At 42.1% G+C, this 24,082-nt stretch overlaps 1 protein-coding gene across 1 annotated transcript in view; it reads left to right on the forward strand.

The window, feature by feature from the left end:
• Positions 1 to 24,082, forward strand: part of TNS3 (tensin 3) — a 256,780-nt gene that overhangs the window by 47,774 nt on the left and 184,924 nt on the right. The window contains exons 2-3 of the mRNA XM_075142915.1: positions 912 to 956; positions 20,792 to 20,903. Coding sequence (XP_074999016.1) covers positions 912 to 956; positions 20,792 to 20,903 — 157 coding nt within the window. The remainder of the gene's footprint in view (positions 1 to 911; positions 957 to 20,791; positions 20,904 to 24,082) is intronic.

Here is a 24,082-nt window from a genome sequence, read left to right on the forward strand (position 1 = left end):
ATTAATATCTTGTGTATATGTGCATGTTTTGCATGGAAAAGATTAATTTGTCATGCTTGAGTGTATAACGTACAGTAGTTCAGGTTACTAAATCCCAGGGTTTGGTTTGGCTTAACTTTAAAGGATTTTATCACTTGTTCTAAGAAAAAAATACTAAGCTCCACCCTTTATTTGCTTGCAAAATTATATTTCTTTGTTTAGAAAGATCTGCACTGGTATTGATGTCTTACTACCTGTTCTGTCAGCAGTAAATTTTGATTTTGATTTCCACAGTTCAAGTTGCTATCATGCGTAAACACAGCATGCTAGTGGCTGCATGGGGGACTGTGTGGAGACGGATTGGAGTCTCATGGACATATGGTGAACCGTGGCCTGTGAGGTTGCTCAAGGTGGTGAAAGAATAACTGAACAGTTTCTAGAAAGTGAAAAGGTGGAAAATTAATTGCAGCTAGAGGAAGGTGACAACTACAGTCAATATAGTAATAAGCTGTGAATTGAATTCAACTTGAACTGAAAACTGGTTTGAATAGTTGTTTGGCATTTTGCTTTCCTTTGTGCATCCCCCCTCGTTAAACTCAATGCAGAGCTAGACTGGAAGAACTTCAGTCCCAGTGGGATCTGAAACAGGACTGAAATGAAATGTTGCCTTGATCCTCTGGTAATAATATTGGGAAGCTTTTTCACACGCCTTGGGAAACATTTTTATTGCTTACTTAACTGTTGTTTGATGTTCAGAGGAGAAATGGATATACTTAGAGCACACCCATGTGGCCGTGTAGGGGTTAAATGCTATTTAAAAATTGTTTTAATGGGGGGGGGGAAAGGTTTCTAATTGTAGTGAAGTATTTTTGGAATTTGCCCTGTCAGTTAGTAATATTTCACTAATTAAAGCAACCCTTTGTTTAAACCAGGCTGACAGCAGTTCGTCTGGAGAGTTGGCTGGTGGACAAACCGAGGTATGTTCATTCCTCAGCAATTCAACCCCCTTTATATGCTGATGTTTCTGAAGTAATGTTTTTAACTTGGAAGAAGGTAATCACATCTGTGAATTCTTTGTGGTTTCTCTGCTGCTGAGGGTTGCAGCCTATAAACAATTTTATTGCCTTAAAGCCTTGTGTGTAATGAAAATTAACAAATAAAACAAGCATACAGGTATTAGGCTCTTTATGGCTGGAGGCATCAGGTTTGTTTGAATGGCAAAATTGAGGGATTATAAATTTTTGCTGAAAGAATGTTAGCAAGAGGCAGTTTTCCCTCTCTTTCTCTTGTTCCCTTTCTCTTGTGTATGCTCTTGCTCAGGAGAACAGTGTATATTCTGACTGTGGTTTGGTCAATAAGGTTTTATGAGTTTGTGGAAAAGTGGGTTCTCGCTTGGAAGTTGTACATTTGCTGTAAAGGAGAGGGAAAGGGCTACCTATGTAGTGTCAGGTTGAACACCAAAAACAGACTGAAAATTTTACAGGTTTTCCTGCCCTGAACTGCATTATATGAAGAAAGTCACCTAATACTAAAAAGCCAACATAAAAATTTTGAATAACTGACTGTACGCTTGCAGGTTGTATTTGCCCAATGCTGCTTGCTCTTAGTTGCTTGGTTTTGTCAAATGGCTTGCTGCTTGTAAAGAAGCCTAATTTGCCAGATCAAAGATCCTGAAAGCGAAAAACTTCTGACTGCCCTGGCATTTTGAGTGAAATCTGTTGAGTGATGAATACCTGCTGACTAATACTTTTGGCTAGACTGAAACTTGGTAGCTTTCTTTTGAAAGATTACCTCTTCTTCATTAATAGACGTTCAGAGATACACCTCAAGTCTTGAAAAAACAGTATTTGTGTTTTCTCTTCACAACATTTATAAAAATACCAGCCTGCAGATCTGCCTTGTCAACAGATCTGCAAACAAATGTCCAGGCAGTGGAGGTACTTCAGAAGTTTTATTCGATTTCAGTAGCAATATTGATACACTACCTGATGTGCTCTGTAATAATGAACATCATACTGGAACAATTGGATGTCAGAACCAGGATGAGCCTTTGAAATGAGCGTTCTCTAGTCTCACTTGTATTTTGTTGTACATTCCCATGAAATTATTTCAGGTTTTGGCAAGTGTACTATGGGACTGTTATTTTTGTAAATTGCTGTGATCTAGAAATTTGCTTTAGTTGAAGAATCTGTTCTAGGAGTGTTTTTCCTTTTTTCTGTGGGGCAGAGAGAGCAGTAACTGTTGTGACAATGAATTAAATCCTCTAAAAGTGCAAGAAAAGAAATCTAAGCTATAATAGAGTAAAAATTACAAATGCTTTAAAGGAAACTGTCATTGTTCTTAGAAAAGAGGGAGAGAACAGAGTACTCTTCCAGAGTGCTAATATGAAAGTACCTTTGGTGCAATAGACAAGAGAATGGAAACTGAAGAACCCTGATGAAGTAATACTGATGAGATTGGAGAGTATTTCATAAGAAGAATAAGGATTTGTGGAGCTTTCTGGTCATTAGAAGGAAGAATTTGGGGTTTCAAGTGGATTCTTTGGGCCTTTAAAAAGGATCATGAAAGTCAAGTTCAACATATGTTTTAGTGAGTTTTGCTTTACTCACTGTGATGAGAGATCCTGATTTTAGTTCCATATAAAAATAGGAATAGGAAATAACTAGGAGAGCTATTTGGAAATTTAAAGTGAATAGTTATTTTGAGCTACAAGGAAGGAGCAGGTCAGTTGAGTTAAGTAACAGTTGCATTTTATGTAATTGTTTTTCTCAACGTAATAGTTTAACTATTTGTCCTTGGGTGAGCGAGCAAGTTAATCAGCTACAGAGCAGGCACTGTATAATAACTTTATAAATGTCTATTGTGTTTGATTTCCATTTCCACAAGAGCTTTAGATCTTGTAGCTGAATACGATGCTTGTGCTTAAGCCATTTTACATTGTCCTGGTTCATTCACATGGCAGAGGAGAGGAATTGAAGTTCCAAGCCTCAGGCCAGTAGCAACAAATCTCTTTCTGGCTGGGTGGGAGTACACAGGGCTCCCAGTTAGTAGCAGCCTGCACTAGTCAGTGACCGGAATTGATGTCATTTGTCAAGATGGCTATTTTCTTATATTCCTACTAGAAGTTAATGTTTGGATGGGAATAGCTAATCGGAAAGGTGGAGACCATTCGGACAGGCAGGCAAGGGTGTTATCCTATCTTGAGGCTGTAATTGGAGTGACTTTGAAAATGTACAACAATAAGGTGGAGGTAAGGGTAACTTAATTGAAATTTTTTTAGGTATAAAAATCTGCAGTTCAGCAGAAGTACGTATAATTATGATAACTAGCTTGCTATAGATGCATTCTTTTACCATAACATGGTATGCTTTGCTGTTGCATTTTTCTTATTCCCAGAGTTGCAGGCCAAACATCAGAACGTATATGTGAACTGAACATTATATAATTTAATACATTTATTGTGAGTTCCTCTCTCCAATAAAGGCAAAGCTTGAATCTGACGTGGCAAGTGCTTTCTCTTTCTGTATGGCAAAGTGCGACTGCATCTTGTGCTAGGCATGTCTGCCAGAGCCTGAACAGCCTGTTTTCCATAGTAATGATTCGGGTACCAGAGTGGGAAGGATGGTTAGAGCTGGAAGCAGTGTGAGGATCAGAAGAGGAGCCTTATTTTGCTGTTTGCTGCAGTGAGCAATGTATCTGTTGCCATCAGACTAACCTTGATTCTGCCTTAGCATTTTTAAAATAGTTGTGCATCATGAAAATACTGTTGTACTATGAATGATAGTTTTAACGAGGAAGTTTTGACCCTGTTGCTTGGGGTTTGGTGGTTCCCTCCCCCCCCCCCCCCCCCCCCCCGCCTCCTTTTTGTGTATGTGTGGTTCATGTTTGTCAGTAAAAATACAAACCTACCTAGTACTAGCCTTTGTTCTCTCTAAGTTTCCTCTGATTTGCCTGTTAGGGCTCAGGTGAGTGCGGACTCTGTACGTATCAGTATCAATATCATCTGTGGTTAGTAGCAATAGGGGAATATGATTGAGACTTATTGATTTAGTGTATTGTTATCACATGATAAACACTGAGAGATGTGTTCAGAGTGGTCAGTACAACTGATGTTGTAATATCAGAGAAAAATAAATAGAAGGTATGCACAAAGTGTTTTTCATCAGCTTGTGTTCCCATAGACTCACCTGACAAGACCACACAGGAACACCAGGAAAAACACAAAATAAATGGCTAACCACAAGTTGTGTGCTGTCCGATGAAAGTAATGAAATTACATTCTGGAGCAGGATTGTTGAGTAAACATTTCTGATTTTTGGAGGGGCACTTATATTATCCTATAAAAAATTTTAGTAGAAATCTGTGTAATATTAGTTTGGTTCTGTTTCCTGAAAATGATTGATTATAACTTGATGGAAAAAAATGGCAAAGCTTGAGTAAAATAGCAGCAAAAAAGTGAAACTAGATGTTATGAAAGAAATGAAGTTCTACCCAAAAGTGCACAATGAAGATTTTTATGTTCCACATTGGATTCTCCCCCACTTCTTAAATTACTGAATACAAAATTTTGTAAGCCAAAAATTTTGGATCCTCAGGTTTAATGAAGTGCAGAAAATGTGCCTATTTTAAGTTGTTATATAAAAGAGATTGTTTTAGATTACTGATTGGAACAGTCTTAACTATATGAAGTAAGGTAACTTTGTAAAATCGGGAAATAGTGAAGGACATAATTCCAGTCATACATACGCAGAGAGTGCGGTTTTCTATATGAGTTACTATCATTAGTGCAGATGGTAATCTGTATGGGATTGCATATTTAACTAGAGCTGTTTAGATACTGAACCAGGAGTATTTAGAATACCATTGCTTCTGGCCTAGGGGAATAAACTGAAGTACGTATTTTGGGGTGGGAAGCATAGGTGTTGAGTGAAGATGTTCTGGCCACAGATACTGGTCTGCACTCCGTTCCCTGCTTAGTATAACTCTAACCTTTCAAAGTACAATGGCCAGGTAGACTTCATGCAGTCATTAATACTGCCTGTGTCAGTAGGTCCCAGGAGCCACACTGATATAGCCGGGGTTGAAATAAAGTAGTTAAATAAGGATGGCTGTGGGGAGAGGAGGAAACTGAACTGAGGTTGCCATTTTTCCATCCTACTGAACCACTTTTAATTAGATTTTCTTGCAGACTTGGAAAGCATGTTATTTTCTACTGCTTCTAGAGTAGATGTTACATAGTGATGTTACAGAAGGCAGATCCTGACGGATGACTGATACTTCCCTGATACGTGCACTTTCAGCGTGCATGCTTCCTTAATACAGCAACTGCTAAATGCACATGTATATGAAGTGTGAAACTGCAGCGCGCTTACCTCTGTGTATATCTAGCCTGGACACTGATTTTCTCTGGGGGATAGGGCGGGGGAAAAGATATATCTGAAAGGTAGCAGTGCTGACCAGAGAGCACTAGCATGAACTTAAAGTGCCAAATTGAGTATATATTAGTGCAGCACATCTGCCTCAAGCGGGATTGTGAGGGTAAGAGAGAAAGCTCAAGCTGTGTAGCAAAATTAGCCTATAATTGCTAAAATTGTTCACTGCGTTAGTATTAATAATATTTCTTCCATTTCTCAGTGACTGATTTACTGACATGCACCTTCATCCCTCTCAGCTGTTTTTCCTGGTCAGTGTGTTGACACACAGCTGCTGTGTCTGTTCTTGTTCTAGCCTGGGTCTTACCTCTTCTTTTGCTTCTGCTCTATTCTCTCTCTTTCTCCACTTGCTTTGCAGATTTTGGTGACTTTCCTGATTGTTTTTTTGGTGTATTTGTTTTGTTTGCTTTTTAATATCTGGTTCTTTCTTACCACACCAGAAATTGTTTACTACGAGACATAGCTCTTGGTAGCTCTTTGGTATTTGGCCTCGTAACTAAACGCATCATGTCATAGGAGGGTTAGGTTGTACATTGCTGCAGTCCTTTGTGCGTTTGCTGCTTTTGTAAACAGGTTCATTAGGGACTATTGAGACAGAGGGAGGAAATATGCATAGAAGCATGTGCTTTGCTCGATGTTTTTGTGTACCTGCAAGGATTCATCTGCAGTGGAAGAGATTTGATTGTCTTTTTTCCCCTGTTATTTAAAGATGTGAATTCTAGTCTTCAGATGTCCAGCTCTAAATATGTGGGAGTTCCAATCTTTGTGTAATAAAAGCAGTGTTGTAGCCTCAGAGATGTCAAGGCCAGTTCATTTAACAAAAAAAGAAAAAAGCCATTGACAAACACTGAGCTTTCATGATGCACATAGTCCTTTGCTGCTTTCAGGCGTTTCCTTTGTACAGTATTTTCCCACACAGAACAAAGTGTTGGTTTGCCAATGAGATGAGGATGAAAAAGACAAGTTTTCCAGTGTCTGGAGTAACGATTGTCTTAATGGAGATGTCTTTCCATCTGTCTCCTAATTGCTTTTCCACCAATACAGATTCATGTACAGTGGAGAAATGAAGGTGTTGAAACAAAAATGCAAAGAACTGATGAAATGGAAAAATGTGAGAGCTGCTGCTATTTTACATTATGAGTGAGGAGTGACCACAGGCCCCCATTTGTTCCTGCTGGGAGGAGAGGGGATGAACCACTGCTGTCTACAGGCGGCCAATTCCTAGGCATATTTGGATGAAGGAGAGCAGTGAGGATTTGGTGGGAGAAAGGCAGCCTTCTTGCCTTTCTCCGGCAGGTGTGCTGCTCTGTCTGCATCCTTCTGGAAGGAGTGTCTGGGCTGCTAATGGGCATGCATTCAGACCCCCTTGGGCGCTGTTTTTTTTCGGCGGGTGTCACCCACCTCTAGGCAGGCGTGGACCTATTGTTTTCTGGACTGAAATCTCAGCCAGATCATAAGGGGAGAGACTTGAAACTGTCTAGGAAAACAGCAAATATGAAAAAGTTCCTGTATGTTGTTTAAAGTTTGAGGTGGCCAACCTCAAACTTTAAAGTAGGGAGAGAGATTTATCTGATGATCAGTCTTTTCCAGTGTCCTGGTTTCGGCTCGGATAGAGTTAAATTTCTTCCTAGTGCTGTGTTTTGGATTCAGTATGAGAAGAATGTTGATAACACAACATGTGTTATCAGTTGTTTTCAGTTGTTGCTAAGTACCCTGCTAGTCAAGGACATTCAGCTTAAAAAAAAACCAAAACAAGCGTTGGGAGGGAGCACAGCCAGGACAGCTAGCCCAGCTGGCCAACGGCGTATTCCATACGATGTGACGTCATGCTCAGTATATGAATGGTAGGCGTGTTCCAGGAAATAGCGATCATTACTTGGTTATCTATCAGCGCGGGTGATAAGCAATTGCATTGTGCATCACTCATTTTGTATATTCTATCATTATTATTGTTATTATCATCATTCTTATTCTTATTCCCTTTTCTGTTCTATTAAACCGCCTTTATCTCAACCCACAAGTTTTTCTCACTCTTACCCTTCCGATTCTCTCCCCATTGCACTGTGGGGGGGGAGAGGGGGGAGGGGAGTGGGGAGTGAGCGAGCGACTGTGTGTTATTTGGCTGCCTGCCAGGTTAAACCGCGACAGTCCTTTTTGGTGCCCAACGTGGGGCACGAAAGGTTAAGATAACGACACATCTGACTCAAATGGGTTAAAACAAATTTGTTATAAGCATTCATTATATCAGTTTAGTAGTTGCTGGTCACAATGTTGGTTTATTTGCTCTCAGAGTTGTTGGATCTGTTCTTGGAGTTTTGGTATGTAGCATCTTACTGGCTATATATACTGCTGATTATCAGTATTTATGTGGGGTTTATCATCTCCGGGAAATGGATTAAGGTCATCGCTTTGCTATACTGTGTGACACTGTTTATGTTATGATAAAATTATTGGTCAGGAGACTGTACTCAGCACTGCCGTCATTCCTGTTCTTCGGGAGCTATCTTTTGGAAACTGTTAATAATTACACTTTTTACACCTTCTCCTCGGGGAGCCAATTTATGGGGGAGGCAGCTTCCTTCACCTTCCGCTTCTCCTCCAGGCTGATTACAATAGCTCTTGAGGATTTTGAATATCCTTGGGCTGTTCAAACCAGCGTGTTCCTATTGCTATGTCTCCTGAATGTGTTTCAGGCCTTGTTTAAGGTTAAACAACTATTTAAGAATACCACCCAGAGATCTGCCCCGAGGCTGGATAGTTATGAGTGGCAGGGTGCGTGGGATAGTATGGGCAAGAACCTAGGACAGTGTTTTGGAGCTTCACCCCTGAACAAGTGCAGAATCCTGAAAAACTAGTAAAATATTTGGAAAATGTATGCTGTCACTCTGGCAATTCCAGAGAGACCCAGATTACTGCAATGTGCTGGGGCCTGACCCATGTCTACCGAGCCCTGTTCAACACTATTCAGAACCCTCAAGGGGGAGAGAAGGTCTCCGGATCTGATGACAAAACAACGGTCACTGCGGCTACTCCAACCCTTGCGACGAGCACTGCAGAAAGGGATGATGGAAGAGCAGGGCCATCATGGGGAGGGCAGGAGGAAGAGGAAGAACCCATAAATGAGATGGAAACCACCCAATTCCTATCCCTGAATGAGTTGCGAGATATGCGGAAAGATTTCAGCCGTCGTCCAGGCGAGCATATTGTTACCTGGCTGCTCCGATGCTGGGATAATGGGGCCAGTAGCCGGGAATTAGAGGGGAAGGAAGCCAAACAGCTGGGATCCCTTGCTAGGGAAGGAGGCATTGACAAAGCAATTGGAAAAGGGACACAGGCCCTCAGCCTCTGGAGGCGACTGCTGTCAGGTGTGAAGGAAAGATATCCCTTCAAGGAAGATGTTATATATCGCCTCGGCAAGTGGACCACCATGGAGAGAGGTATCCAGTACCTGAGAGAATTAGGCATGCTGGAGGTGGTTTATAGTGACCTGGACAATGACCAAACACCCAAAGACCCAGATGAAGTCCAGTGCACGTGAACCTTGTGGCGGAAATTGGTACGGAGCGCACCAGCATCGTATGCCAGTTCGTTGGCAGTACTGTGCTGGAAAGAGGAGGAAGCACCAACGGTGGATGACGTGGTTAGCAGACACTGGGATTTTGAAGAAAGTGTCTCCTCCTCCCTTGTCTCAGCTGTGGAGAAACTGTCCTGGAAGGTCCAGCAACTTGAGATGATAGGTCCTATTCCCTGCCTGTACAGAGAAGTATCTCAGCCATTGGGAATCAGCGTTCTTCCGCTCGAGAGAGGATATAGGAGGCACACACCACGGGGCACCCTGTGGTCTTACCTGCGTGACCACGGAGAGGACATGAGGCGGTGGGATGGAAAACCTACCTTGATCCTAGAGGCACATGTACGAGAGTTGCAAGGAAAAACAGTGACACAAGGGGGTTCTTCCAGGAAAAATGCTGCTTCAGTTTTCAGGAAAAACCTGTCTCACGACGGTCCAGTTTCCAGTGAACAGTTCCCCAGCCAGAGTAGAAGGGCTGAACTTACTTTGGATTGTAACGAAGGAATTCTTAACTCGTGTTTGCAAAAAGTGAGAAACGGATACTATGACCAGAACTAGAGGGACCCTGCGTCCAGCCAGGTGGGGGAAAGGGACAACCAGGTTTACTGGACTGTGTGGATTCGATGGCCTGGCACATCAGAGCCACAGGAGTATGAGGCTCTCGTAGACACCGGTGCACAGTGTACCCTGATGCCATCAAGCTATAAAGGGGCAGAACCCATTTGTATTGGAGTGACAGGGGGATCCCAAGAGTTAACTGTATTGGAGGCTGAAGTGAGCCTAACGGGGAATGAGTGTCAGAAGCACCCCATTGTGACTGGCCCAGAGGCTCTGAGCATCCCTGGCATAGACTACCTCAGGAGAGGGTATTTCAAGGACCCAAAGGGATACTGGTGGGCTTTTGGTATAGCTGCCCTGGAGACGGAGGAAATTAAACAGCTGTCCACCTTGCCTGGTCTCTTGGAGGACCCTTCTGTTGTGGGGTTGCTAAAGGTCAAAGAACTCAGATGCCGAATGCTATCACAACGGTGCACTGGCAGCAATATCACACCAACCGAGAGTCCCTGCTTCCCATCCATGAGCTGACTCATCGACTGGAGAGCCAAGGAGTGATCAGCAAGACTCGCTCACCCTTCAACAGTCCCATATGGCCAGCGCGAAAGTCCAATGGAGAGTGGAGACTAACAGTAGACTACCGTGGCCTGAATGAAGTCACGCCGCCACTGAGTGCTGCTGTGCCGGACATGCTAGAACTTCAATATGAACTGGAGTCAAAGGCGGCCAAGTGGTACGCCACAATTGACATTGCTAATGCGTTCTTCTCAATCCCTTTGGTGGCAAGAGTACAGGCCACAGTTTGCTTTCACTTGGAGGGGTGTCCAGTACACCTGGAACCGACTGCCCCAGGGGTGGAAACACAGCCCTGCCATTTGCCATGGACTGATCCACACCGCACTGGAACAGGGTGAGGCTCCCGAACACCTGCAATACATTGATGACATCATTGTGTGGGGCAGCACAGCAGAAGAAGTTTTTGAGAAAGGGGAGAGAATAGTCCAAAACCTTCCGAACGCGGGTTTTGCCATAAAACAAAGTAAGGTCAAGGGACCTGCACAGGAGATCCAGTTTTTAGGAATAAAATGGCAAGATGGTCGTCGCCATATCCCAATGGATGTGATCAACAAAATAACAGCTATGTCCCCACCAACTAGCAAAAAGGAAACACACGCCTTCTTAGGCGTTGTGGGCTTTTGGAGAATGCATATTCCAAATTACAGTCAGATCGTAAGCCCTCTCTATCAAGTGACTCGGAAGAAGAACGATTTCAAATGGGGCCCTGAGCAACAACAAGCCTTTGAACAAATTAAACAGGAGATAGTTCAGGCAGTAGCCCTTGGGCCAGTCTGGGCAGGACAAGGTGTAAAGATGTGCTCTACACCGCAGCCGGGGAGAATGGTCCTGGAGCCTCTGGCAGAAAGCACCAGGGGAGACTCGAGGTCGACCCTTAGGGTTCTGGAGTCAGGGATACAGAGGATCCGAGGCCTGCTACACTCCAACTGAGAAGGAGATATTGGCAGCACATGAAGCGGTTCGAGCTGCTTCGGAAGTGGTTGGGACTGAAGCACAGCTCCTCCTGGCACCCCGACTGCCGGTGCTGGGCTGGATGTTCAAAGGGAGCGTCCCCTCTACACATCATGCAACTGATGCTACGCGGAGTAAGTGGGTCGCGCTGATCACACAACGGTCCTGAATAGGAAACCCCGGTTGCGCAGGGCTCTTGGAAGTGATCACGAACTGGCCAGAAGGCAAAGATTTTGGAATATCCCCAGAGGAGGAGGTGACACGTGCTGAAGAGGCCTCACCATATAACAAACTACCAGAAAACGAGAAGCAATATGCCCTGTTCACTGATGGGTCCTGTCGCCTTGTGGGAAAGCATCGGAAGTGGACAGCTGCTGTGTGGAGACCTATACGCCAGGTTGCAGAAACTGCTGAAGGAGAAGGTAAATCGAGTCAGTTTGCAGAGGTGAAAGCCATCCAGGTGGCCTTGGACATTGCCGAACGAGAAAAATGGCCAGTACTTTATCTCTATACTGACTCATGGATGGTGGCAAATGCCCTGTGGGGGTGGTTGCAGCAGTGGAAGCAGAACAACTGGCAGCGCAGAGGTAAACCCATCTGGGCTGCCGCGTTGTGGCAAGATATTGCTGCCCGGATAGAGAACCTGACATTAAAAGTACGTCACATAGATGCTCACGTACCCAAGAGTCGGGCCACTGAAGAACATCAAAACAACCAGCAGGTAGACCAGGCTGCTAAGATCGAAGTGGCTCGGGTGGATCTGGACTGGCAACATAAGGGTGAACCTTTTATAGCTCGGTGGGCCCATGACGCTTCAGGCCATCAAGGAAGAGACGGAACTTGTAGATGGGCTCATGATCGAGGGGTGGACTTAACCATGGACACTATTGCACAGGTTATCCATGAATGTGAAACATGTGCTGCAATCAAACAAGCCAAGTGAGTAAAGCCTCTTTGGTATGGAGGACGATGGTTGAAATATAAATATGGGGAGGCCTGGCAGATTGATTATATCACACTCCCAGAAATCTGCCAAGGCAAGCGCTATGTGCTCACCATGGTGGAAGCAACCACCGGATGGCTGGAAACATATCCCGTGCCCCATGGCACCGCCTGGAACACCATCCTGCGCCTTGAAAAGGAAATCTTATGGCGACACGGCACCCCAGAAAGAATTGAGTCAGACAACAGGACTCATTTCCGAAACACCCTCATAGACACCTGGGCCAAAGAGCATGGCATTGAGTGGGTATATCACATCCCGTATCATGCACCAGCCTCCGGAAAAATTGAACGATACAACGGACTGCTAAAGACTACACTGAGAGCAATGGGTGGTGGGACTTTCAAGCATTGGGATACACATTTAGGAAAAGCTACCTGGGGATCTGTCACTCAAGCTGGCCCTGCCCCATCCAAACCCTTACGTACTGTAGAGGGAGATAAAGTCCCTGTCGTGCATATAAGAAATATGCTGGGGAAGACAGTCTGGTTTACTCCTGCCTCTGGCAAGGGAAAACCCATTCGTGGGATTGCTTTTGCTCAAGGACCTGGGTGCACTTGGTGGGTAATGTGAAAGGATGGGGAAGTTGGATGTGTACCTCAAGGGGATTTGATTTTGGGTGAAAATAGCCAATGAACTGAATTTTATGATGTCAATTGTTATATGATACTGTATATCATTATTTCTGTGGTTGCTGTCAATGGTATAGCAGTAAAAATCACCCAGTTTAATGAAGAATGAACTCTGATGAAACTAAGCAAAGTGCAACGATGGTACGAACCAGACGAGCACAGGAATAATGGATTCAGAACTGGCTTCAGGATGCAAGAGCCCAACACCACACACCATCTCTCTGGCCCTGAAAGACTGTTATGACAGATGGAGCCCAAAGTCATGGACTAAATGAACTCAACGGACATTTTAGAGGGATGGCCCATAGACTAAGGGAATAATATCTGTGTGTATATATAAAGTATATATATAAATACAAGAAATATAGTGGTGGAATGTATTAGAAAATGTGAGACCTGGGCATGCCGTAAATGGTATAGAATAAGAGGTGGATACTGTCCTGGTTTTGGCTGGGATAGAGTTAAATTTCTTCCTAGTGCTGTGTTTTGGATTCAGTATGAGAAGAATGTTGATAACACACTGATGTTTCCAGTTGTTGCCAAGTACCCTGCTAGTCAAGGACATTCAGCTTAAAAAAAAAAAAACCACAAAACAAGCGTTGGGAGGGAGCACAGCCAGGATAGCTAGCCAGCTGGCCAACAGCGTATTCCATACGATGTGACGTCATGCTCAGTATATGAATGGTAGGCGTGTTCCAGGAAGTAGCGATCGCTACTTAGTTATCTATCAGCGCGGGTGATGAGCCAATTGCATTGCGCATCACTCATTTTGTATATTCTATCATTATCATTCTTATTCTTATTCCCTTTTCTGTTCTATTAAACTGTCTTTATCTCAAGCCACAAGTTTTTCTCACTCTTACCCTTCTGATTCTCTCCCCGTTGCACTGCGGGGGGGGGAGGGGAGAGGGGAGTGGGGAGTGGGGAGTGGGGAGTGAGCAAGCGACTGTGTGGTATTTGGCTGCCTGCCAGCTTAAACCACGACATCCAGACACTTCACTTGCTAATATTACCTCTGCATTCTGTGGAAACCATCTTTCAAAGAAAGCTGATACTACTTTGTCTCAAGAATTTAAAACTTTGAGAAGAGCACATGCAATTGATGATCTAGATGAAGGACCTCCTACAAGTAAACTGTTTACAAATGACAAATGTAAATGTGTGTGGCATGAAAGAATAATACATGAGGCGTAGGTCCTATCTCTTGTTAGAGAGCAGCGAAGTTGCTGTTGTGTTCAGTCTTGGCTCCTTCCGGGCAGGTCACTTGGTGATCTAGATCTAGAGACCCAAGTGCTAGGCTGTGTGAGTTGAACAGCCTGCGGAGCAAGTTACCCTTTTCTTTTCAATTGTTAATGTGAAACTTTGAAACATTATGCATCAGGTCCCAGCATGTATAAAAGCATGTAGTAGAACGAGAGCATGTCCAGAAAGGGATGGCTGAAATGGTCAAGGGGATGGAACATCTGCTTTTTAGGAAGCGGCTGAAAAGACTGGGACTCCTCCTTTTGGAAAACAGAAAGTTTAGGGGGAATACGATCAAAGTTTTACAAAAACATAAAGATGGTGGGTAGGTTGAACTAGGCAGAACCAGTCATGCAGTCCCACAGTGCAGAAAGTAACAAGTGTCAGAACTGGTGGAAGTTTACTTTAACAAATGAAGATACTTTAAACAAGGGGAAGTGTGACCTTCTCGAACTTGCTGCTGCAGAAGGTCATGGAGCAGACAGTACCAGCATGTTCAAAGCAGAGTTTGACAAAACTAGTGGGAAACAGATCCGTTAAGAGAGATTAAGAGGGTGGGTCAGGGTTGGACCTTCTAGCATCCCTGGTACAGCAGGAGCATGGAGGGAGTGGGACACAGAAGGGGCAGGGCTAGCTTGCGCTATTTGAATAGTGTTTCCATCTGACACAGCAATGAAGTGCTTGGGTGGGTGAGGTGGACGTTGTGTTGACCCAGTAAGGCATACCTTATGTTTTGAGCCATATTTTCTACAATTGGTTGTTGATGCACTGAGTAAACCTTGAATGTAGGTGCTTTGCACGTCTCTGACCTCTCTTTAAATCTACAAAAGTCCTGTAAGGTCATTTGGACAGAAACTTCCTTTTTAGTTTTGTTTTGGAAAAGTGTGTAGCTTGGAAACCCTGATACGTAGGCAGAGTTTCTGAAGACCCTTGATTTCTTTTGTCTGAAAAACTACAAAGGCTTCTGCTGCTTAAAATTATAGCACCAACTATTTTAAATGAGGGGGAAAAAAGTACTCTTTTCCGTCATTTCCTATTATTCTTTGTCCCTTTATGCGCATATAGAAAGGCAGTTTTGTACTACCAAATTGTAGGATTTTTTTCCTCTCGATGTGAACTTTACGCAGCTGGTTCAATGAGACTTTTTTTTCCTCACCAACATCTCCCTCACTTGACTCACAAGTCAGGAACAGACTCCACTGGGAGGGATATTGGCAGCTCAGGCTGCATGATCCTAAGTCATATCTCTCTTCTCTAGCTTGTGCTACTTGTCTGTCTGTCTTTGAAATGCCTTAAATGAATGGGGAGTAAATGGAGTGTTTAACAAATACTGTCTTGTCTTTGCAATCCCTCTAAAGTTATTTGGTAATAGTAAATGGTAGTGGTAGTAGTATAACTAGCTATTTGTGTACATTTTGGTGTGTGTTTGTGTAAATATATATATGTGCTATGTCTGTCACTGTAGAAATAATCTCTGAATGTGAGTGAAACAGCCAGTAATGCCTTATTTCAGTCTGTGTAAAAATCCTTTGGTGTTTTTCATTTTTTTGTCACCATCCTGTATTCTTGTCATGTAGCACAGGCTCTGCAAAGTTTATGTATTCATTGGTGGTAGTTATGTATGTACTTAAATGTGTGTGATATGTTCAGTTAACGTCATTTGGCTAAAGTACTGCACTACTTTTGAAGCAAGAGTATGTTTTCCAAGAAATTATTCTCATATGGAACATCTGCAGAGAATCTCATGTGTTACGGTGTTTGCTATTTCTGGAAAATTCTTCCTTGTATATTTATCTTGTCCTTGTGTGAGTGAGACTTTTGACTTAACCACTTTTTATAATTATCAAAAAGTTCTGGTCAGCTCTGTTGTTCTAAAAGCCATTTTAGAGGGTAGATGGACCTATTACTTGGCCTGTATGCACAGTAGGCACTCTTAAATATTTTTCTGGAAATGAAACCTGCAGCAAACATGGAACACTGGTTCGGGAGTAGGAAAGTTAAAAATGCTGTTTGCTACAGGGAGGGAAGAGAAAAGCTCTAAACTATTTTGTGTTATTGGTAATACCAACTGTTGTATTCTGGGTAGTCCTGTCTCATCAGCATTTGCTTCAGGAATGCTAGTTACAGGGAACTTGGGTAACCTGATGGGATTTTATTCTTTGATTTCTCCATGGGAGCTCTAAGTAACTGTGCAGAAATCATGAGACTTTTGCTATGCAGGCTTCGTTTAAGAGGTGGGAGGAGAGGAAGTAGAGAGGTGACAGAAGTAACGACGAGTAACCTTAACAGGAAGGGCTGAAAGGGGGTGAGTTGTCTGGCATTCCCCTCAGCTAGCTGTGCTGTTTTTTCCTTAGTTGTGTGATTTATTTGTGGAGAACTCATCCAGAAATAGATATATGGCTTAGTTTTGCAAAGGTGTTTTAACTGGGGCTCAGCCTTTTCATGAAGACTGCTTTCAGTCGTCCCTTATTTGAACTTTCTTTTGCACATCCCCTATGGGCATTTCCATAGCCCATAAAAGGCGGTGAAATACCCATTCTGCTAATACACTGCTACTCCCTCCCTCCATGTATTTAAAATAATAGTCATAGGCATTATATCAGCCAGTGGATTTAAAGCTACCTTGGAGAGTAGAGGAATGCACAAAGAGAGTCCCAGGAAATTTCAGTATTGGTTGGTAAGTTACTTAGAGAGAGGATAGGGAAAAGGGATCATATTTGCATGACCATGGATGGGAAGTGAACAAAACAGATCTTTGCTTTTTATGATTTTGCTGCTGTGCTAAGAGGGTTTTTATGGGCCCTGAAAAATTCAGCAGGAGTAGAGTCTGACATAGGGAAAGTTTATGGGGCTTTGCATGTATGTTTATAATTTTCTCGTAGCTGGAATATACAACATGGATTATTACAAGTTTTGGAGATAGAGAAATAATGTACAAACAGGTTTTGGCGCTTTTGCCCCCTCACATAGAGTAACATCTGGAATTAACGGATTTCATTTTAAAAATCTAATGATTTTTGTTGAGACTTGTATTTCCTCATAGGTATAGTTTAGTCACTGCGAGGATGACTTTGGAGGGAACCGATTCTGTAGAAATAATAAATAATCAGCTAAGTTTGATTATTCTTTTTGTTTAATGAGCATGTATGTATGCGAATATAATTATACACTTTTCTTGAAGATTATTTAAACAGATTTAATTTTGCTTGATGCTGTGATAAAAGATCTAGGCCCTGTGACTATCTTTTTAAAGAATGAACCACTATCACAGGTGCAGTTTACATGTTGGAAACATGGAGCTGAAATAAACGTTGCTCGGTTCTGTTCTTCATTGAATAATTAACTGTTATGATGTAGTATTATATTTGGGAATAACATTGTGAATGTCTCTTCCATAGGTGAAATGAACCAGTGTTAAGTCTCTGCCAAGGAGGAATTGCTGTATCAGTATTGCCAAAAACCAAGTTGTGTATCTTGAGTGCTTTAGTCTGTATTGGCTTAATTGAAATCTGGAGAGTGTTTTTTGTGTAAACTGCTTTTCTCTTCTCAAAACATTATGTGTCTCAAAAGTCTTTGACAGAGTTGCTGTGAATTTTTTATTTGATGACGATCAACATGTTGCAACATAATGAAAATGCTCACTGATGAGGAGTGTTTGAAATTCATCATAGCTGAGGATGCCCATGTAAATCTGCACAGTCTGCTGTGTTACATTGATGCAAGTCTGGGATAAACTTAGAGCTTCACTAGATTTCTGTGTGCCATAGAGAGCAGAGCATGGCCAAAAATATTTCCTTGTGCGGTAAACAAAAGAGAGTTTCGTAATGCTAGCAATTGAGACCAGATGTAATTACAGCCTCTTCCTCAGGCAAAAACTCAGTCTGTAACCTGTGGTTCTGCACTGTTTTCTTCCAGCTTTTGCTCCTAACAATTACATGCAGTTTAGATTCCAGTCTTGAGCCTCATGAAAGTAGCATTGCTTGCTGCCTGCCATGGTTGCTTTCCTTTTTTTTCCCCTTTTTTCTTTTTTTTTTTTTTCCCCCCCTTTCTTTTTGCTTGGCATCTTCCTTAGTGGAGAACCACAAAAGAAACAGGTGACAACAAAGAAACCTTGATCTTGGCTCCTCTAGGTTTCACAATAGATTATGCAGAGTTCTTGTATAAACAGCTGAGACTACTGAATCTCCTAAATGAACCGTTTAACTGAATTGCTTGTAGAGCCCATAGTGGAATGTACTTAAACTGAACAACAGAGAACAAAAAATGCACATTTTTAAAATTCAGATGCAAAGGCTGCATTGCAGAATATTTCCAAAATGCCACAGAGGAAAAGTACTTTATTTGATGTTTACATTACAGATGAAATGGATGGATTGACCAGTCGATCAATTAATGTCAAGACCTACTTATGCTAAACTCCAATATCTAAACAGTGACTTCTCATGACAGTTGTCTTGCTTTGGAATAGTGCAAGCTTGCAAAGAAGTGTTTGGGAGGTAGGAAATAAGGAGAAGGAGGCTTAGATACAGAATAAATTTTCTGTGAAGTTTATCCATGAATTTCTTCAAAACTGCAAGCTCTGCAACACTGTCCTTTTCAGAGAGAGTCGCAGACATGTCCTGTAAACTTCACCCTTCTCTGTAGAGAAGAATAGTGGATAAAATCTAAAATGAGAATTCTGTTTTTTGTCTATATATCTACAAAGCAGAGAAACTGCAGCAACCAGCAGAGATTATGGTGTTGCTGATTTTTTTTACATGGAAGAGGCTGTGGAGATGAGGGACTCTCAGCTCTTTGGGCACGATGCCTGAACCCATTATGGCACAGAACCTCCTCACATCAGATTAGTGAAGTTACCTGGGTGTAATGATGCTGCTTCTTCCTCCTAGACCTCTGTTTAAAAACATCTCCCATATTTTCAAATGCAAAAAACCCAATCATGACAGAGATTTTTCGAGAATAATAAATTTGATCTGTTTGCCACCAAGTATGTTCCTACATAACGCTGGAGTTAAGCTGTTCTTTGTTCTTTTTTCTTTTCTTTTTTTTCTTATGATTCTGTATGAATCATAATTCTGACAACATCTTTTGATTTAACCTGAAGTAACATGATGCAAGTGTCAGCAGTGGGGGATACAGGGGAATTTGTGACTTTGGCTTCTACAGTGAGTGATCGAAGTGTCTAATGAAGCATTGTAATTACAATTCAAATTTATTTCTCCAGTGTTTCATCCCCTGCTTCAACCTTTTGAGGATGTGGGCTATTCTGCTGTTTCTCTCACTAATTTCTGCTGATTAATACACTTCACTGGTGGAAAGATTTTCCTGAGAGTCCAGCCTGAGTTTTATTCCTTCAGCCTAAGTAATTTTTACTATGGTGTTTATGGAAGTATGTTAATTATTTTTTGCTTTACACTGTGGGTAAGACCAACAATGTTTCCTGAAGCTATTCTTAAGATCAGGCTGACTGTGCATCCCCACTGGTGGGTATGGCCTCCGAGCACCCAGGTCTGCTCGGAGTGGTCAGCTGCTGCCATTTGCGTTCCTCGGGGCTCCTCTGGAGTTTTGGGTAGGCCCATGTGGAGGCAGTACTTGGAAGGTGACATCGATTTTTATGGCTGTTCTTGTGCCTGCTGAGCAGCTGTGTTGTAGACGGTTTTGGAGACAGTAAACATTTTGCCTAGAGCCACATGTTGAATTGCTCAAAGCCACAAAGAAATCCCATGTTACCTTATTGCCATAGACTTGTGCATTGCACCATGCTGGGAAACTTTCTCATCAGACATATGGGTGGAAGCCTGGTGCTGCGGTGGCCTGGCCTGGCTGCGTGTGGAGGGACAACTTTCTGCTTCTAGACTCTTGTGCTGAAAAGCTCAGTGCAGGTGTTGAAGTGTTGAATGCAAGCCTGTTTGCAGTGCTGAATTTGAGGACCGTAAGATACAAATGTGAAATGAAGATGAGGAACCTGAAGAATCATTTAGGGATTTTCACAGTCTGGTGTTTTTGAATAGGTAACTGATACTGCCAAAAAGTCTCCCAATGAAAGTGAAGGTTGTTATACCTATACCCTTCCAGAGAAGATACTGACTCTGTCATAGGCTTTTGGTAGCCCCCTCTGTTGTGTTACCTAAATGTTTCCTAAGTTGTAGAAGCCATATAATATCCATCACATATATGGTATTGACTTTTGCAGTTCTGTTGCCAATTAGAGATTTCATTATTGCGTTATATTTTAACATATTTCAGTTACTGTGACACACTGTGGAAATAACATTACTTTAAACTAGTGTACTTTTCTTACGCAGGAACGAAGCAAAAGCAATTTTAAAGTTAGCAATCTGTGCCAAAGTCAGCTTGCATGGATGCTTTTCATTTATTAAATGAAAAGCCCATGCTGTCATCTGTACCAGATGAGTTAAATTAGCTACTGTGTTAGAGCATTACTTTACGTTATTTTTAACGAGTTTAAGCTGAACTAATGCAAGTTTTTATGTAGATAAGACCTTAGGTCAGAAGTATGTTGGTTCATATCATAGAGATTATTCTGTATTTCCTCTTAAAAGATAAGTCATAGAGTGAATTCTGAAGTTACGATATAAAATGTCTTGCAGTGTCTGTGTCCTGATATGCGAGAGGTTCTTCTTCACACTCTGTTGCTTCCCACACTTGAGAGTGGAAAGCTTATTTTACTGAGTAAGAGTGAGGATGAGAGAGAGCACAAGAGCGCTTTGACATACTACTATTATACTACTGACACACTACTGTTACATTTAAATTAAAATTATCTATTTCACTTAAAAGTATGGCTGAAAAGCTGAGGGAAGGTCTGATTTATTCTCCTTGCTTCCAGCCTCAAGAAACAGCTTCAAGGTCTCACACCTTCAAAACCAAGTCTTTCAAGAAATCCAAAATTTGTGGAATCTGCAAACAAGTAATTGATAGCCAGGGCATTTCCTGCAGAGGTGAGTAACGTATGATGTGCTGTTTACTTTCTTGCCGTGTAAAGGAAATTAATTTTATTATTAACATTGAGGTTTCTAGGAATCTATGTTTCTGGAATTCCCCCTGGGCTAAGTATAAATGTTACCTCGGTTTATTTCCTTCATTTGTACAATAATGTTCCCTGCTTTTGTCAGGGAGTGGGCTGCTGTAGTAGGTAATTGGACTTGTATAATGATGTGCTTTTATTACTGTGCTATTCAGGCATGTTCCAGAATAAGGCAATGCCTGTGGAGGCTCTCTGAGGAGCATGTGAGTGTTGTGTGCACAGTGGGTGACAGATGCCTCTGGAATTCAGCCTCCAAATGAGAAAGTGTGTGACCCTCACTCAGTGAGGCATGAAGGTTTCCTCTGCATTAATTTGCAAAAATTCACAAGAGCATCCATCTATTTATTTACTTTAATTTTTCCAGTTGCGTTATGCTCTGTCTAATCTTTAGTCTTCCAGTCTAATCACTCGCAGAAACAACAAAGAGAATTTAGTCTTTCAGTCTAATCACTCACAGAAACAATGAAGAGAATCGTCCTCCTGGATGCACAGACTACAGAGACTCAGCTGCCTCTGGTATTGCTGCCTGCTCCTTACTGCTGTTTTCCCTCACTCTTCTCCCTTGCTGTGTAGAATTGAGCATATTTGCCTCTTCTCCATGGGATGCCTGTGGCGGAATTAAATCTTGGGAAAGCTCAATAGGCCCTTTCTGCAAGTTGTCCAGGGATAAGGGTTTCGATTCACTGTACTGGTTTAGCCTGGTTAATGTTCAACTCCTGTTATTCCATGTTAATAAAACAGTCTCTTTACTGGCCGCATGCGTGGCTTACCTCCTAGTAAGAGAATGCTATTGTCTCTTCATCTGAAGCGTAGTCACTGTTTTCACTTAGAGGTGTTTGCAATGCTTCCCAGTTCTGAATGGATCTCTTTCTCCTGCTTCCTCCCTCCCATATTCTTCAGACACCTTAGGATCACTCTGAGGGTTTGAGAGGGAGGTGAGAGGTTTGGGTGTGGAAAGAACGTGGCCATTTCCTGAGCTAAGGTGCAGACTTTGCAGATGAACAGCTAAATGTAAAATACCTCACTTGTTCAGCATTACAGTTATCATCATAGGAGTGGTAGTTATGTATGTATTTCTTTAACATATTTCTTCTGTCTGTCCTTCTGTCTGTCCTTCTGTCTGTCCTTCTGTCTGTCCTTCTGTCTGTCCTTCTGTCTGTCCTTCTGTCTAAAGTTCTTAGGATTTAGTTGTTTTCAACTTAGCAGAAATAGTATTGTTGGAAGGAAGCCTGCTTAGTGAAGGAACTGCCTGAAGACCCTCTTGATCAGGTTCAGTGTAAAAAGCACTGTACCAGGAGAGAATCAGTACTTTGAAGGGAAAGGCCTTGGGGGTGAGAATAAAAAAAAAATGTTTGCCAGTTTGCTCTGGATTTGAGATCTCACAGCCCAGAGCTGGAAGTCTCAAATTCGCAAAAGTTGTGATAGTGTGCTTACCTACCAAAGGTGCCAAGAGCTTTACCGTATGTCCTGTAGACAGGTCAGAGGTTAGGATGAGTCTGAGCAAGTTTTCCTTTTGCTCTGATGTGTAATAGCTTTGGTTCAAATACAGAAACTGACAGTACATGCCAATGTAATTTAACACCTCTTTGGCTAGCATTTATACATGGTTCAAAATATCAGGAAGAAAGCAAAATTCACATTTATTCAAACCATCAAGGAAAAAAGCTTTCAGGAAAAATAAAACTGAGGAACTAAAATTGTACAAGCGCTCCTACTGGGATCCCTCCAACACGCTCCCCAAACCAGTATATTCATGGCTATGATATGTCAGTGTCTATATCTAAGTCTGCCTGGGATAATATTCTCTAGGTTTCTGGGTGCAGTTTTCAGAAAGAGCCCCTTGATAGTATCACGTAGCCCCTTTTGTTGATGTGAGCACCAGGCAGACCCACCATCCTTCTTTGCTGCTGGTACATTTTGATTGTTAGTTGCTTGATACTTACCTGTGGGATGGGAGCAGCAGGAATTGCACAGAGTGAAGTGAGGGCTCCATGTAGTTTCAATTTAATAAGAACCCATTTGTATTTTAACTTACAGCATGGGCTTTATAAAACAGAGTTTTGGAAAAGATAGAACTAAAAGTTGTCTGTTCCCTTGCCAGCACTGCAGTACTTGAAATGTACCCTAGTACTGCGAAACTCTATTAATATGAAGAAAAATAAACCAGCTGTTTCAGAGCCAAATCCTGCTGCTGCTGCTGCTTCTGGTAAATTCTTCCTGATGTTGCTGAATGAAAGTGAGCAAGTTGGCATTGGGGGGATGGGAGGGAGAAGAAAAGCCTTTAGTTAAGAAGAAATAAAGTTCCTTGGTGTATTTATGAGAAAATCTTACTTTTTAACAGTTTCTCCTCAGAAAATAATGGCTCTTTGTACAGAGTGCAGGTTCCTTCCAGGCTATAATATCTTATCAGTTAAAAGAAAGTTACGTGTCAAGAGAGATGAGGGGAGGGGAAAGGCTCCAGGTTGGTCACTACGTCGTATTTGCTGTTTATTTAGCAATGAATCATCTACTTGTTGTAAGAAAAGAAAGCCATAACTGGGTGTTGTGTTGGATAAGTTTTCGCTGGGTGTTGTATTGGGTAAGTTTTCATTAGTATGTGGCAGTCATTTTGGGGGTGTGTCGTTTAGCCCTGTCTTACAAAATGTGTCCTTTGCTAGTAGCCAGGTCTGAATGCAGTGCCTAAAAGCTTTCTATCAAAAATGAATGATTGACTGAAAGGTACGTTTGAATGATGATGTCCCTTTGTCCTTGTATACTTCAGTCCATCTCAGTAAAGCATACTCAGTTACAGTGAATTTATTTTTAACAAGATCTACAAAAACAGTGGCAAAAAGGAAAGGCAGATTTGAAGAAGGGGAGGCTCCTGGCTGTTTCCCTGCCTGGTGAGCATGTTTGTAGCTGGGCTGTGTCTTTAATGCAGCTTCTCATTATGAAGAAAGGACAAACAGCTGTTGGTTGATTTCTGTAGTCCCGGTACATTCTGCAGTAAACCAAGGACCACATGACTCCCCATGTCTCTTCAGTACTACCTCAAACTCAAATGATTTTGAGCTCTGGTTTGATATTCCCTGCAGTACAGTTCAATTTAATTCA

The sequence above is a fragment of the Calonectris borealis genome, chromosome 2 (genome assembly GCF_964195595.1).
Source record: "Calonectris borealis chromosome 2, bCalBor7.hap1.2, whole genome shotgun sequence".
NCBI classification, from domain to species: Eukaryota; Metazoa; Chordata; class Aves; order Procellariiformes; family Procellariidae; genus Calonectris; species Calonectris borealis.